Source organism: Fundulus heteroclitus, chromosome 22 (assembly GCF_011125445.2).
Source record: "Fundulus heteroclitus isolate FHET01 chromosome 22, MU-UCD_Fhet_4.1, whole genome shotgun sequence".
In the NCBI taxonomy this organism is placed as follows: Eukaryota; Metazoa; Chordata; class Actinopteri; order Cyprinodontiformes; family Fundulidae; genus Fundulus; species Fundulus heteroclitus.
In genome coordinates this window covers 36,344,821-36,361,336 of record NC_046382.1, presented here as the reverse complement: position 1 = coordinate 36,361,336, position 16,516 = coordinate 36,344,821, and the positions used below count along the sequence as shown (strand labels likewise).

Here is a 16,516-nt window from a genome sequence, read left to right as displayed (position 1 = left end):
TCTTTTTTTGAATACTATCCCTCAACATTATCATCAAAAACTTCTCTCTCTTCCAAAATCAATTACAGGGCCCTCTGCGCATAGTATCTTTTGGCCACCTTGATCGGTTGTTATAAGAAACCACACTGGCAAAGCTATACTTATACTCTTTCTACTCTATTTGTAGCAGAAAGAGTGTGATAAACTAAAGATTACCACAAAACAGAGAGTCAAATGTGCCCAGACAGGAGGAGGAAAGAGTGTTGTGTGCACAGAACGCCATCTTCCACATCTCAATTAGCCCCGGGTCCAGTGGACCCGGACACCTTATATGTAATACAAATGTGTAGGGGGGGTGTACGGCATGTAGTCATTAAAATCGTTTTCTGATATATGTTCTTCACAGAAAATGAGCCAAGGCCAGTGAATCTGAGTTTGAAAAATTAATTGATTGTATCATTTTTCGTTCAATAAAAAATGAAAACGGGTCCCACAGACCCGAACACCACATAAGGGTTAAAGTCACAAACCTCAGTGTATTTTATTGGGATTTTATATGATGGATCAACATAAAGTGGTGTATTATTATTATTATTATTATTATTATTATTATTATTATTATTATTATTATTATTATCCAATGTGAAGTAAAGGATATATGGATTAGATCTTTCTGTGCTAATAAAAATCTATGAATGTGTGACATGCATTTGTATGCAGCCTTTGAGTAAATGGCTGGTCGCCGCAAAAGGCATTGAGTATGTGTTGTTCGGATTTTAACTACTAAGTGTCATTATTAGTTATAGCTCCTTTAACTCCAACACCCTGCAAATGAATCTCAGGATGTATGGCACAGACGTAAACCTTCCTAACGTGGCCGTCTATCTAAACGGACAGACCAGACAAGGAGAGCCTTAATCAGAGTCACAGCTAAACATGACTTTCAAATATTGTTTGTATGCTGGAGACAGTAGTTCAGTTTCTTTTCTTTTCTACATGTGCATTTGTTAGTGGAAAAAACAATGAAGCAGCCAAGTCCAAAAAAAGTTTCAAAAGATTTTCAAATGGTACAAGAAAAACTACTCCAGGAAAACATTACGTAAGAGTAATACAAAAGGATTTTAAAACAGAAATACCAGTCCACTATCCATTTACTACACAGTGTATGCACTCAATACTTGGTTAAGCCTCCTTTTGCATTAACTGCTGCATAAATGCAGTATGCAGAAGCCAATAAGCCTGTGGCTCTGCTACACTGGTCAGGAGCCCCAGGTTGGTTTAGTAGTGGCTTTTAGCTTGTCTGCATTGTTGGCTCAGGTGTTGCACCTCACATAGATTCTCTATGTTGTTCGGGTTAGTTGAGTTTGCTGGCTAACCATCAGACCAGCTTTTTTTTCCTTTGGCCAGTGTGGGCCAGTACCAAGGCCTGCTATAAAATGAAATCAGCATCTCCGAAAAAGCTTGTAAGCAGAAGGAAGCATGAAGGTAAGGCAAAGCAAGTGTTTATATATATATATATATATATATATATATATATATATATATATATATATATATATATATATATATATATATATATATATATATATATATATATATATATATATATATCAATCAATCAGTTTTCAGTAACAAGATGATTCAAAGTGCTGTACATGCAAAGAAAAACAAACATTACAGAGGGAAATATTACATAGGAAAAGAAAACATTACATTAAAGGAATAAGCTAAGTAAATCTCTGACTTTACTTTTTAGTTTCACTGTAACAAGCTTCATCACTAACATTCAAAGCTTACTTGTTTCTGTTCATACATTGGCAAACACAGAGAATGCATAAATCATAGTGCTTAATTGTTTCTATTCATAATAAGAAATAAAGTAAATCCTTGGGGGTTTCTGATCTAAAGCAGTTTTGTCCAACTTTTCTAAGAGCTACAATTAACTAGACTTATTTTGTTTCATTGCAGTAAAAAAAAAACTAAGTCAATCCTTAAAGCTACAACTTAAAGTCTGATCTGACCTTTCTGACAATACAGCTAAAATAGAAACCAAGAGAAAAGGAAGAAGCACAGTGAAGATGGTGTGTGTTTTAACAATAGTCATTTGTGTGTGTGTGTGTGTGTGTGTGCGAGTGTGTGTGCCAGTGAAGGCCCCAGATAGCCCCCACCCTTTCAAGGCCGGCACAGGGGAGCCACTTTGGATAACAGCATTTATGACCGGCCACAGCAAAACTAGAAACAAGTCTCCCCGCCATTTTTTATTTTTTTAAAGATTCAGATAGAGTGGACTCTAAGCTTTCCAGTGAAGTCAAACATGTGGAAATCAAATAACAACTGAAAAAGATATGACCTGTTGAATGTTAGCACTCTGGAAAGAAGATTAGGGAGAAAACAAGTCTCAAAGTTTCTTTAGAATCACCCCAAGCAGGGGGGTGTTAACAAAAGCTGTTGATTTGAATTATTTTGCATACCTTGCAGCAACACCTACCTCCCATTCAATGCCTGTCAATAGAGGATAAGGATTCTTAATTGCTTGTTCTGTTCTTTTAAAAGGAACTTTTCAAAAAGCGTTTTATGGGCACGTATTAAAATAACCTTTGTTATCACCTTACAGTATAAAATGATCAAATGGAGCAATCTTCCAGGTATAGCAACAATCAGATATACTTAAGAAGAGATTATGCATTTCTAGCTCAAAGTCCACAGTTTAGGAGTTGATTATGTAGGTATGAATAGAGATGTTCACACCTATGCAGTATGTTTACTATTTAGCTAATTATACGGTTGCAACACAGGGAATATATTTTTGTTATGTCTTGTGTTACATTAAAAACACTTAAATAAAATAATCTGCTACTTAAATCATGTTTGGATATTAAATATGGAAGGTTGAATGATACACGGCTTTAATTTCAGTATGATGCATCATAATCGTTTTTTTTAAACTTCTCAAACTCAGTAAGGTTATTGCGCAGTGCGTTCATGTTAACGCTCCTCAGCCACATATCCAAAGCGTTCATCATCATCTTCGGTTAACGGCAGCAGGAAACTATGAATGTTCGCCAAAGTTATGCAGTCGCTTCGTCAGCTTGTTACGCTTCAACACTCCTGATACAGAATATGAAAGAAGTCCCACGTCTGCGTCCTGGTCATGTGTCATCCACAGTGGAGCGCTGAGCAAGCCACTCTTGGAGATCCGTTCAGCTCGGTCCCTCTCCTTCACAAGTCACGGAAACTCAGTTTCTCTTTCAAACAGAGTTAAGTAGCAGCAAAGGTAGCCATCTACTCTCTTCAAGCACAGAGCTTTTTGGCCGATGCATAACAAAAGGCTCCGTGGAGCCACGCAAAGGTGGTATACTAATGAGCCACGGCTTTCCCCACCCTGACACGCAGATACTGTGCTTTGCCGACTTGTTCCTACTTTTGCCGTGGCACATCACATCTGTTTTGGTGCAGGCTGACTCTTATTTTCTGCCTGCTTTAAAGTCTCACTGATACCTCTTAAATGGTGCTGGTGAAGGTTCTCAGTCATCCAGGTCATGGTCATTCCAGAAAAAAGTTAAAAACAAAGCAACTGGACTTGTTTTCCATAGTTGAAGACGTTTCGCTTCCTCTCCAGGAAGCTTTCTCAATTCAAAAAGTCTGGAGTAATGTGGAGTACCAAGCTTTATACTACTGCCCAAAACAAAGGTCTTGTATTGGCTTAGACAACATGCAAATTCAACCGAATTGGCATGTTCAAATTGGCCCAGCTTAAAAGCCAGGCCAATAACAACCCTAACGACTCCCCATTACTAAGGGGTGGACCTGTTTCGGTTGAATTTGCATGTCATCTAAGCCATTATAAGGCCTTTGTTTGGCAATGGTATAAAGCTTGTTGCTCCACATTACTCCAGACTTTTTGAATTGAGAAAGCTTTCTGGAGAGGAAGCGAAACGTCTTCAACTACGGAAAACAAGTCCAGTTGCTTTATTTTTTAACTTTATTTTGAATATCTCTTAAATGGGGAATCCAAATTTGTGGTCATTCTGCCAAAGCCGAGCTTCCAACTTCTCCAAGATCTATTCCATCCGGGCAGCAATTTCAGCTTTAAGCATCTTTAAACTTTAAGCATCAACTGGACCTCAAGCATCTTTAGATTCTGTAATTCTCCAACCTGCAGATTCAGGGACTCTGATTTCCAAATGAATGGCAAACTTTTCCTTTATCAGACTAATTGACTTTAGACTGCTGAGCGACAGTCCAATCTATTTTATCCTTAGCCCAGGTAACACACTTCTGATGTCTGTGCATAAGGAGGGGCTAAAAAAATGAATGTGACAGTTTGTCTCTGTGAGGGGGCTCTTGAAGCTCTGACTGCTTGTGAAACTCCCTAAAACTTCTGGAATGGGCTTTACGTCACATATTCTGCCTCACTTTATCCTTCCACTCAATTGTTCATTAATATGTGTGGATACAGCACTCTTTACACTACTAGCTTCTTTATCTATACTCTTGAGACTTACCTCAATGTGGAAATTGTCAGTGGGTGGCTGCTACACACTTATAACAAATTAGTTGATTTTTTTTAATTACTTTACTTAATAAATAACCTTTTGAGGGGTATTTATAGTAATAAATGTTAAAATATCTGGCTTGAATTGCATTAAAAAACTGCATACAGTTTCTTCCTCTTACTCAGTTTCCAGGGCATGGCACATGGACAGAAAGATATAAGACATGCTGCAAAGTATGTCTTAATATTATATATTTTTAGCTGAATGTATCATTTATTTAGTAAAAAAAAGTAAGAATTATAGACCATCTTTTACTGCGGCACTGCAGGGGGACGATCTTAGCACTTCCTGATTATAAGGAAAAGCCCTCTGGCCTCAGGGCAAAATGAGGCTGGACTGCATGGGGCTTCTTGCTATGTGATCTAGGAGAAAGTCAACAGTTTAGTTTTCCTATCGCTGTATGGCAGGACCCCGGGGTCAACAGGAACACAGGGAGTGTAAAAGATAGAACCGCAGAGACCCCATAATCTGTGTGTGTGTGGTATGTCTATGTGTATATAAGGTTTTAGGGTGTAAATCCTTCATACTAATAGCCTTTGTGTGTACAAGTGCATGTGTAGTTAGGGGCTGGAAGACTCTGAATCATGCTGGACCAATAATCTGTGTGTCAGCAGGCAGCAAAAAGCCCTTCTTTATATATAGGGAAATCACATACATTCCAAAAACAAGACACATGGAACAAATCTGAAACGCAAACAGACATCCAATATAAACACTATTTACCTGGGTCTCCTTTATCGTAGTACTGATAGGTGCCAATATCTGTATCTGAGGGGAGAGAGAAAGTGAGATGAGCATCTTGCTGTCAGGGAAAAGCAGACGACAGATCAGCAATTTCGCACCGTGGGATAAACAATCACTATCAGCTAGTGGCCTGTCCTGTCTGCTCGCACCATGGTTTAGATAAGACCCAATATGGAAAGTGGGAAGGGAAGGGTCCAAGAAAAAAATGGTAGGACCTGCAGAGGGGTAATAATAAACACAGGGGTGCACCTTCACCCATCCCACCCGAGGGAGTAATCTGACGTGTAGACATTTAGAAGTAGATGCAGAGGATGTGCAGCTCCAGAAACATATGACCAACCTATGCAAGGCATGCAACAAGCGCAAATACACATACTGATAGATATGGACACATAACACAGGCAAATTGCTGAGCTGAGGCATTTTTCGAAGTGTTATTCCTGCAGGCCCCAAAACCATAAGCAGCCGGTCTAAGATTTGCACAACACATCGCTTCTTTATCGCTCACTCAACTGCTGTTGCTGCCTCTGCTGCTGCTCCTGAGGCAGGGTCATGCTAATACAACAAGAGAGCTGATGGGAGACACACACACACACACACACACACACACACACACACGAATGCAGATATACTGCAAGGCTTGTGACACAAGTTATTTTTGTTTCTTAAGAGGGATTTGGAAAAAGAAGAAAAAAAACTACGGTACATATGTAAACTAACTCAGCACATAAAAGTGGCCTGAGGTCACCTTCTCTATTTTGCAACATTTCGTTTTTGTTGCTTATGGCACAGATGTCAGACTCCAGTCCTCGAGGGCCAGTATCCTGTATCTTTAGATATGTCTCTGTTTTAACACATCTCAATTAAATGGGACATATCATGCTTTTCAGTTCTTCCTTTTCACACTGAAATCATTCAGTTGTGCTTTGGTCTGATTTCCTTGTTAATTTACCCCCATATTCCCCCTTTTTGCCCCCGTTCTGAGGTGCATCTAAGGACAACTCATTTTGATGCCGTCTCTTTAAATCTAAAGCAGGCACCTAACACCTCATCGACTTATCCCCGAGTAGTTTTGGCATCCTTCAGCTTGAACTACAACATCACTCTGATGTGTTCTCGTTTTGTTCTCGTAGCCTTTGAAGTTCTCACTGCTTGTTCTCAACACAACGCCTGGGAAAAACTCTTTTCTCGGAGGGTGTCTGACTACTGATTGGTCAGGATTTAAATGGCAGTGTTGAAGTTGGAAAACTAAACACCGTCGTCGTGCTGTTCAACTCTGGTGGTTTAAGCGCTGGAACATGCCACTTCTGCTTCCTTGCAGCATTTATTCAATAACCCCCCCGGTGGCATCTCCTACCCCTGCAGTTCCACCTGCCCCCAGTGTGGAGTACATTCAGCTCTCTGCCTACCCTATGCTCGGCTCCATCTCTGACCTCCACCCACACCCCACCCGCCCTCACTCGAGCTCTAGCGACTGCAAATGCCAACAACATTTTGTGCACCTCCGCTCTTCCTGCCATGTTTGCCATTGTGCTGTTGTCCACAATCTTAGCTCAGGTTTGATGTATGCTATAGAGTGCGGCAGCTGAGTTTCTTGTGGAGTATGAATGGACAAAGCCAAAACAAACTTTTTTCATGTTCTTGTCACCATCAATACATTAACACATTTCTTGGTTCTCGCAGCAAGCTTAACTGTTTCACAAACTGTTGATATGCTGGGATTTCGCATACTATGGCTCTTTACTAAGAATGGTTGTTTAGCAGCTCTGCTGTTAACACTACAACGTAATTGTTCAGTAAACGTAACGGACAATAAAGAAAACTGAATGATTTGAAAAATATGACCCAAACTGAATAAAAAGATATTTAGGCAGCTCCTGGTCAATACACAACAAAATGTATTTAAGGGTTAAAAGTTGATTTTGCATGATATGTCCCCTTTAAATAAAGACTGGATGTTAAGGAGACGGATTATCCATTTGGTTCAATGTGTGCTGGACTGGGGGCATATCTAAAGGTTGCAGGACACTCGAGGACTGGAGTTTGACACCCCTGTCCGACAGGCATCATAAAACTACTACTCCTTACTTACCACTACACTACAGGCTTTTGAGACAACTGTAATAAACAAACCCTACCAAATCACATGGTGATACATTTTTATGTAATGCGCTGATTTCTTTAAACACCTCTCACACTCTTTCCATTCATCCTGGTTTAAAAAAAAATTACACGTCTTACATAAGTCTGAATATGAGGAGATGAAGGTTATTTTCTGGAACATCAAGTCCTGTCACGTTTTTGATGTCCCTGTGCTGAGTAGTGCATGTATACCCAGATCAATAGTTTGGAATTAATCTGATGTGTTAGGACCCGTGAAGTTACTTTTACGTAATATCATCTTGTTTAACTTTTTTTTGTTCAAATTAGTAATATTTTTCACCAGATCAACAGACCGTCTGGGAATTAATTTGTAACACTACTAATTATCCCAAAGGATGAATAATTATTTTAAAAACATATTAGCCATTTTAATCAGGCTAAAGTTTCACTTATAGCTCCAAACATCCTGGATCCCGTAGTGAGTGAAGCGTCTATCTAACATGAGACTTTATACTGTGGTAATTGGGTCATTGCTCCAATGTTTTAGTTGCTATCGTGTCGATTCTGATTGGGCATACACAGAGTCTGTGAGAGCTGTTGCTCATGTGTCGAAATGTTTCGACACAGCCAAAAAAATAAATAAATTGGCAATGGGTGTATCTTGTTATCAGACCCTGTGTGCTGTACTGTTAAACGCATGGGAAGGTGATGCAGAATTGTCATTTTCTTATGGCATCATGTCTCAAAAATTAAGTTTTCCAAACAGTATGATGGGTGTTTTTTAGAAAACAACCGTTTTTACAATTTTTCAAGATGTACTGAGAAATCAGTCTGGGAACAAAATCAGAAGATATAGACTTGACTGGCCCTGATCAGTGATTGGTCAATCAGAAACTGAAAATCCGATCTTTTTTTTTTGTAGTATACAAACCATATCAAGCACTACCAGATCTGGAAGATAACAATATGCAGTTCTACATGTTTAGATGTGCAAGAAACACAGGAAGAAAATGTGAGCTTGAATCTGTCTAGTATAGTAGTGAATTAGTTGTGCTGTAATTCTTTCAATGAGTTTGTGCAGTTACATCTGTCCCATGACATGACGTAATGGTGCTTGTTGATGTCTCCTTGTGCAACAAAGCAAAGCTGGGGGTCGGGAACACAGCATTATAGCATAGCTGCTTTTTCACTCCATATTTTTGTTTTTAGATGGACGTGAGGAAGGTGAAGATAGGGAATGTCACACTCTGGCGACCAGGTCTTTTTTTCCCCCCATATTTTTCCAAGATAGCAGACAAAACACAGCAGGAAAACAAACAGAAAGGAGCATGTCACCATCATCTAAGATATACAGCCTTTCGTAGATACATAGGTGTATGGACACACACATTTCCACACAGACAGCCTCTGAGAGACACTATCTTTGCCTGAAAGCTCAGCAGACTGTGAAAGACAAGACAAAATGGAAGGAAAAATCAAGAAAATGGAGAAAAAAAAAGGAAAAAGATAATTTCCGTTTGACAGAAGAGATGGACCGATAGGTGGTTAGCAGAATATCACACAAAAACTGCCAAAAAAGTCTAAAACTATCTGGTATGGAAGCAATGACTGGCAGTTTTTCATTGCTTTCATAAAGAAAAAAAATAGTTTATCACAGATAGAGGAGTTTGTGGATGATTTTCTTTTCTTTTTTCCCAACATGTTTGATTTCCTCAAATGCGCAACCATTACCGGCAAACCTCTGAACCTGGGGTTGAAAAAAGGCTTGTAACAACGATTGAAAAATAAACACAGGCTAACTCTTTGATTAAGGAACATAGATGATTAAAGATATAAAAAATAAAGACCCAAAAGCATGATCTGAGAACAAACCTTTAAGAGGCAGTAGACTCTTTTTACTATCAGTGTAGAAATCTCAATATTAGAAAATCTAGATCATGCTTGCCAAATAATGTTGGAAAACAGAATAGATGAAGCTGTGATGACACCACTCTTGGCACCTTCCTTTATTGTTTTAATTTAATTTGAAACAAAGCTGGTTTAATTGCATTTGTTTCTATTTGTAAGCACACACATTTATTTCACTTTGCATTTTTAACAGCTCATTTCTCACCCTTGGTCAGTGATTTTATTGCCATTTCCTCTTTCTTTTATTGGTTTCTTACCTTGCATGGTCCCTGGGAGTTTGGCCAAACTGAAGAGCGACTAAATATAAGAAAGGTTATTTGGACTCCACCACGAGCACCTGCTAAGGAGGGGGAATTGGATATTCTTTAAAGTAGTTTTTTGCTTATTTTGACAGAGTTCCATTTTGTTTCTTTGACCTCTTACATGAGCTCAGCATGAAAACACTTGGGTTAAAATAAAAACTCAATTTTTCTACTAACTCCTGTGACGACTCCTGCTTTCAGCTTGGTCTATCACAGAAAAGCTTCGAGAAAAGCGAAGAAAAAAGTAATCTGGAAAATGTTTAAAAGCCATTTCTAAGGCTTTTCGACTCCAGCAAACCACATAATTGTCCATAAATGGAGAAAACACAGAACAGTGCTGAACCTTCTCAGGACAGACCTGCCTATCAAAATTACATTGTACGATGAATTTTGCTCTAGCCAGAAGATTCTGAAGGAGAATGACCAACTATCAGTCTGTGACCTCAACCTAAAGCACCCTTAGGTTATCTAGCAGGAAAATGACCAAAACCACACCAGCAAGCCCAGCTCTGGGTGGCTTAACAAAACAGCAGGGCTTAGTCAAAGTCCAGGCCAATTATGATGCAGAGACATTATATTCAAAACCTCTCCAACAAGGCTGAAAACAACAACTCTGGAAAATCATTGCCAGATAGTGCTTCGTAGGAGTTGTTGCCATACATTTTGTCACCTGTGCATTTAAGAGTGACAAAGAAACAAAAACAGAAATGTTTTTTCACATGAAAAAAACTAATTTTTCCCTTGTTGATGGATTTATTTCTTAATATTGCTTAACAATTGGGTTTTGTCCAAAAACAGAAATAAAGAAATGTGTTTCTGAGCTGATTACGATAAAATACCATTTTATGTGGGCAAAGCATGTTTAGTATAATGCAACACTTAGACAAGTAACTGGGTGATGTGGAGTAAGAGTCAGTGTCAGATTGCTGAAGTAGATATTAGCGGGGACAATGTGCCAAAACAAAGTGAGTGTTGACGGGAACCACCAGAACAAGACTGAGTGGGCTGAAAAAGAAAGGAGACAATGAGAGACTTTATAAGAGGGAGGAAGATTGAACATGGTGATAAGTGGCACCTTTAACTTGGAGCGAGTTCTTCGTGGACCACAAGTGCAGCTCAGCCAGGCAGAACGCCATCTGACGGAGGAGTGTAACCCGAGTCTGCAGCGGGGGACAGGAAGCAAATAAAAGATGGAGAGTGAGTCAGGGCAGTCCGAACACAATCACACCCGAGTATCTTGATGCGAACACAAATAGCCAGGTCTGTTTCAGACAAAGGGCCAAGCAGAGCATGCATGAAGGCACATGCTTAGCAAACTCGTCTAAGACGACTTGCAACACTTACCTGATTGAGGACAGACACATTGATGTGTGTAAAACCAGAAAATCACAACTACACATGGGGTGGCATGAACTTCTGTCAACATGAAAACGGATAAAGACCCCCAAAAACCAAACAAAACACAAAAAGGAATGTCACAGAATCTCAATATTTACACAAATATTACAATAAACTGTATAATGTGATCTGTTTCATTTATTTAAAAACAGAAACAACAATTATTTGCACTGCTGCTAAAATAGCGATTATTATTGCAGCATCAAACCTTTTGGTCAGCTCTTTTTAGAGTAGTACATGTATAACAAGCTGATATTAAGTGGTCCGTTACCATGCAGGTGGCCACTTTACAGATATGTTCGAAATCTGTCAACTGTATCTTTAAAGGTGCATAGCTACGTTATTTGACATCTTTATTTATACATTAGTAGCTCACTCTGGTTGCATGAAAGTTTTTATGAAAGATTATCATGTCCTGCTGGTGTATTAGTTTTTATTTTGGTGTTTTATGCTTTGTTTTTGCTCAGTTTGTTAGCATATGAATCCTTTCCTGTTTATTTTAATAACAGAGGAGGTACAACACTGCACATGCACAGCAGGGGATAAAACAAGAAAGTGACTACTAGCATCTCCCATTGAAACATTGCAGAACGGTCCAACAGACAAAAAAACCCGCAGAAAAATATGATTCCAAAAGGGAAAAGACTGAAATGTCGCTGGGAATACAGTATAAACATTGGTGTTCGCTGAAGTGAACACTACACCTGCCGATTGCTCAGATGTGACCGCAGAGTTGATTGACGTGAGTAAATATGAGGCTCTTAAAGTTGCTCTTAGATCATTTTATTTAATCAATAAAGGTTGGTCTTCGATCACACCGAGCTGACACTTTATTGCAAGGCATTGCGGAGGGTCAGGCTCGGTTCAGCATTATTTACAATTGATTTAGAAATTAAGCAAACTGGCATTATGATAGTTATACTGTCTCTAGATGTCGCCATGTCTGTTTATATTTGTTATCACACCCGAGAGCGAATTATCTTTCGGCTCAAAAAGGACCATCAAAACACTATCAAGATGGAGGCTTGGTGTATATAACCTTATTTTATCATGATCAAATGGTTTTTGGTCTTTTTTATAAGTATATTACAAGGCTATATACCTTTAAAATAGGGTTGCAGCTTCTTGAAAGTTTCCAAACTGCTACATTTTTCTCTCTGGAAAGCAAAAAAAGGGTAGGAGCCTTCTTTTAGCCAGCTGACCAGCAGTGCACAGGAACAAGGAGGGAAGAGGCAGCAGTGTCCAGTCACTTCAGACACCTTCTCCCTCGTCTAATGAAAAGGAGTTTAGGCTAAAAAAAAATGGAGTGATAGAAGATTCAACATGTTTTGATACTGTAACATTTTAAAAACGTCCTAATCTTAACTACACTATACTTCAACCTTTCCTTCAGTCATGTAGCTAAACTCCACATGAGCTGATCACAAAGACACGGGCTGTTTCAAAGCTGTGCTGTCGGTGTTACTTCCAACAGAGAACAATTAGCTGAAGTAATGGTTTTTGCAGGAATAACAGTCAAGGGTGCGATTCAAGCAAAATATGACCAATGCCATGAAACCTGACGCTGTCCTGCCTCCTCTACCTGCTACACCTGTATTTCTAGGTAGACTTTGAGAGAACAGTAAAAGGTTACGCTGCAAGTGAAAAATGCAAAAGAGAGAAAGACATGCACATGACCCCAGACTGACATTGAGAAGGGTCAAGGGTGGAAATGCTTGCGCCGTCTTTCACACATCAGAGGCGAGCGGCGATAGACACACACTTAGGAGCTGACAGCTCAGACAAAGCAGGCTGCATTCCTCAAATCAGCTAATGAAGGCACAGCAGGTTTGACACTGATGCTATCCTTCCATCTTGATTACAGCTTATACTGCAGCCAGTTAACCTTTCAAACCAAGGCGGTTAACCTGCTACTTCTTCCGGTCCTAAAGTATCTAAGGTATGCTCGCAATGTCAGTGTATTTCAAAATAAATGACCTGAAATATTTCAGATTTGTTTTTTTTGTTTTTTAAATCAAGGACTCATATTATAAAAAAGACAAGAGTTTGCAGCAACTCCATAGCTTCTGTGAAGCGTGGTGGTGGCAGTGTCATGCAATCATGATACAGCGGTGCTTCTACAACTTCTCTTTCAATAAAAGTTTCAGCAAACATTTACAGCCTAATAAAACAACACAAGCTAAGAGCATACAAACCAGTATGTTAGTTTTTTGGCAAATTTTCTGACTTGTTGCCACAGCATGTTTTACCATGGCTGGGTGATGATTTTCTGCTACATGTGGCCTTTTGCATGTTGGGTAAAAAGTCAGATCTTGGCCTCTTCTTTCACACGTTTGCAGTGTCCCATACATGGCTTGTGACAATTGGCTTTCTCTCAACACTTGGCTTTCTTCTTGCCACTAATAAATAAGTATAGCATGTTTAGCATAACATGTATAGCAAGTAAAATATAAAAAGTAGTGCTGTCAGTTAAACGCGTTATTAACGGCGTTAACGTAAACCCATTTTAACGCCGACAATTTTTTTGTCGCCGTTAATCGCGTGTCAAAACACACACACCGTTCCCTAATGTTTTTTCACCCCCCGCGCTTTCCGGACTGTGTTTCTTTTACCCTCGGCGCTTTCCGTAGTTTCAAGAGTGCTAGAAAACTGTAGCAAAACAGACCCGCGCTGTTTCTTTTACCCTCGGACACATGCGACTTCGGGCTTTTTTCTAAAAGCGCTTCTAAATTTCTAGAGTCACGGGTTGCGTTTTTTTTTGGGCACGTTTCTGAAAGTGAAATCGCTTATTTGGGCTCTAAAATAAGTGACGAAATAGGGGTTATTATGAGACCTGCCTGCACCACATTTGAGTGTATCCAGCTGAACTATCCCTCCGCCATAGCAGCCGACGGTAGTAAAGGCAGACAGAGCAACTCTGCACGTATTTTCTGCAGTTTACGGTGCAATAACCGGTGATAACTGCTGAAAGTAGATTACTTGGTGCAGAATACCATGTCTATCTTTGTTTAAGAGGCAAAAAAAATATATCGGCATGAAAACAGGTATTTATTTACACATTTGTTTACACACTGTGTAAACATCAGGGCGTCATGATTAGTCATTTAGCCATTATAGTCCAGAGTTTAACATTTGGCACCAGGATGTTTTCATTCCAATTCTGAAAAGTGCTTGAAAAATAACAAAATAAAAATATTTTTTGTACAAGCATGTATTTTATTAGTGTCATTTATTGCAAAAGTGCATATTAAAATGCCCAAACAGGCTATTACACTTTCAGAAATAAAAGGATAAAATATGCGATTAATTTGCGATTAATCTCGAGTTAACTCTCGACATTATGCGATTAATCGCGATTAAAATTTTTAATCGTTTGACAGCATTAATAAAAATGTAATCAGTAGGGGTGTAAATTACCAGCTTTACCATGATTTGATATATTGATTTGTTTGGATGACAATACGCTACTTGCCAAAGTTTGTTACGACTTCTGATCAATGCCATCGATATGATGCATTATCATCTGCCCATCTAACACTATTATTTACATTGATATCAACTCACAAAAATCCCCAAATATGATTTGACCATTTTCCAACAGCTAGGAAAGATCAGTCTCCCCGGGTCCAAAATTGAGTGCGAGGAACCTGCAGCAGCTCCTGCTCTGTGGGCGTGTTTGTGTGGTAGAGGGGGGGGGGGGGGGGGTTATAGCCTCCACGGCTGCAAGTATCTGTTTCTGTTAACTTCTGGCAATACCGGGCCTGCTACAAACCAACACAAGTAGAATAGAGTGGAGCCCAGCTTATGTCTTGGTAGGTTTGCAGTTGTCCCAGCAATTTTTCAGATAACAGACGGAACAATGTACTGTGAGATGTCCAAAGCTTGGAAAATCCTTCTGTATCCTAACCTTGCATTATCCTTTTTAAAAACTTTACTTTTTAACCTGTCTGCCGTGTTCCTTGGTCCTCAGGATGTTGTCTGTTCACCAATGTCTTCTAACAAACCTCTGAGCCGGATTTAAACTAAGATAAGATTACAACCAATGTGGACTTGGTTTACTCATTTGATAACTTCTGAGGGCAATATTGGTTGTGCTGAATTGCAGCGTATCAGTAAAATGGACCATGTCTAATTCTTCTTCCACTTTACAGTAATGCTCTAGTTTGTGTTGCATTTTCCACAGGAAAAGGGAATAAACTACTTTGTGGCTTTACCTTGAGAAAAATGTGAAAACGTTTAAGGGGTTATAATGCTTCTGGAAGACACTTTATAGACTTCTATGAAGCTCAGGTCAGTGTATTGTATAAGATATGTCTCACCAAGCCCTTTCATTTTCACATCCATGCAGCTTCTACACCTCACCTTTCCAGACACTTTTTCCTCTTATTTTCTTCCATCACCATTCATTTGGGAAATTAGCACATACATGTCATTGCCAAAACTACACGTAAATAGACTGAATTTATGTAGTGTTTTTTAAGCCAAACCGACAACTCAAAGTGTATTACACTACAGCCACATTCTCCAAATTGTATTCACCAACACGGAGTCCCAGGGTTTCCCACACAGTATTTACCCACCTCCAACCCTATCGCAGGGAGGGTTGTCAAAATATTATTGGCTGACACCACAGCAAACTGCTAAAAGACCATTTAAGTTCTACGTGTTGTCAACCATGGAATGACTTTCAACAGATGATTCATACAATTGATATAAAAGTTTATTTTTCAGTTACATACTGTGAGCACAGTATTCTTATTTAAACCAGTAGCAGTTCTTCCAATTCAGGCCTTTGGGCATCTCAATGATAGATCTGATTATTTTTTTCACCACCAACACACTGCGATGTACAAATAAACACACTCAGCAAGCTGCAAAAGGTCCTGGAGAGCTGCCACACTTATTCAGATTTCTGGCTGGAGTTGCTCTGGGTTACCTGTGCGTGTACAAACTGTGCACAGAGAGCTGGGTGAAGAGTTGGAGGGGGTTAAGGTTATTGTATCCCGTCTTTACACTAGTAAAGGGACTGCTTTAACATCAAAGGACAGGAGGAGGGGGGGGGCACTCGCCTTCACTTTCAAAGACAGTCCACAGGAACTACGACCTTGTCTGCTCTTTGCATCTCTTTCTCTGCTCTCCTATCGCTGTCCCCTCTGGGTGAATACTGAGTGTGAGAACATCTGCTGCTGTTGGCGTTTCTGCGTACGTACAAAGAGGAGGGACCTTTTTAAAAGAATGGTTAGGCAAGAGTGTGTATGTGTGTGTGCAAGTGTGTTTTATAAGTGAAAACTGATGGGCAAATAGTGTAGGAACCCCTTTGATGTCTTTTCACTTTTAGATATTAGAATATAATAGCAATATCCGTTACTGTCCCACAGTGGGGAAATTCTGGTGTACCAGCTGCAAAAGTGAAAAGCAAAAGAAAGCATGCAGATGGACACAAAAGGTAAAAAAAAATAAAGAAAAAAGAAAGATATAATATAAAAAATACAAAAAATTACAAAAGGGGCAAATTTACAACATAAT

At 39.3% G+C, this 16,516-nt stretch overlaps 1 protein-coding gene across 1 annotated transcript in view; it reads right to left on the bottom strand.

The window, feature by feature from the left end:
* Positions 1 to 16,125, bottom strand: part of LOC105933306 (WD repeat containing planar cell polarity effector) — an 83,951-nt gene extending 67,826 nt beyond the window's left edge. Inside the window, exons 1-3 of the mRNA XM_036126154.1 lie at positions 16,060 to 16,125; positions 10,668 to 10,752; positions 5,259 to 5,303 (exon numbers count right to left, since the gene is read on the bottom strand). Of these exons, the coding sequence (XP_035982047.1) occupies positions 5,259 to 5,303; positions 10,668 to 10,728 (106 nt within the window). The 5' untranslated portion in view covers positions 10,729 to 10,752; positions 16,060 to 16,125. The remainder of the gene's footprint in view (positions 1 to 5,258; positions 5,304 to 10,667; positions 10,753 to 16,059) is intronic.
* Between the last annotated feature and the right edge of the window lie 391 nt (positions 16,126 to 16,516).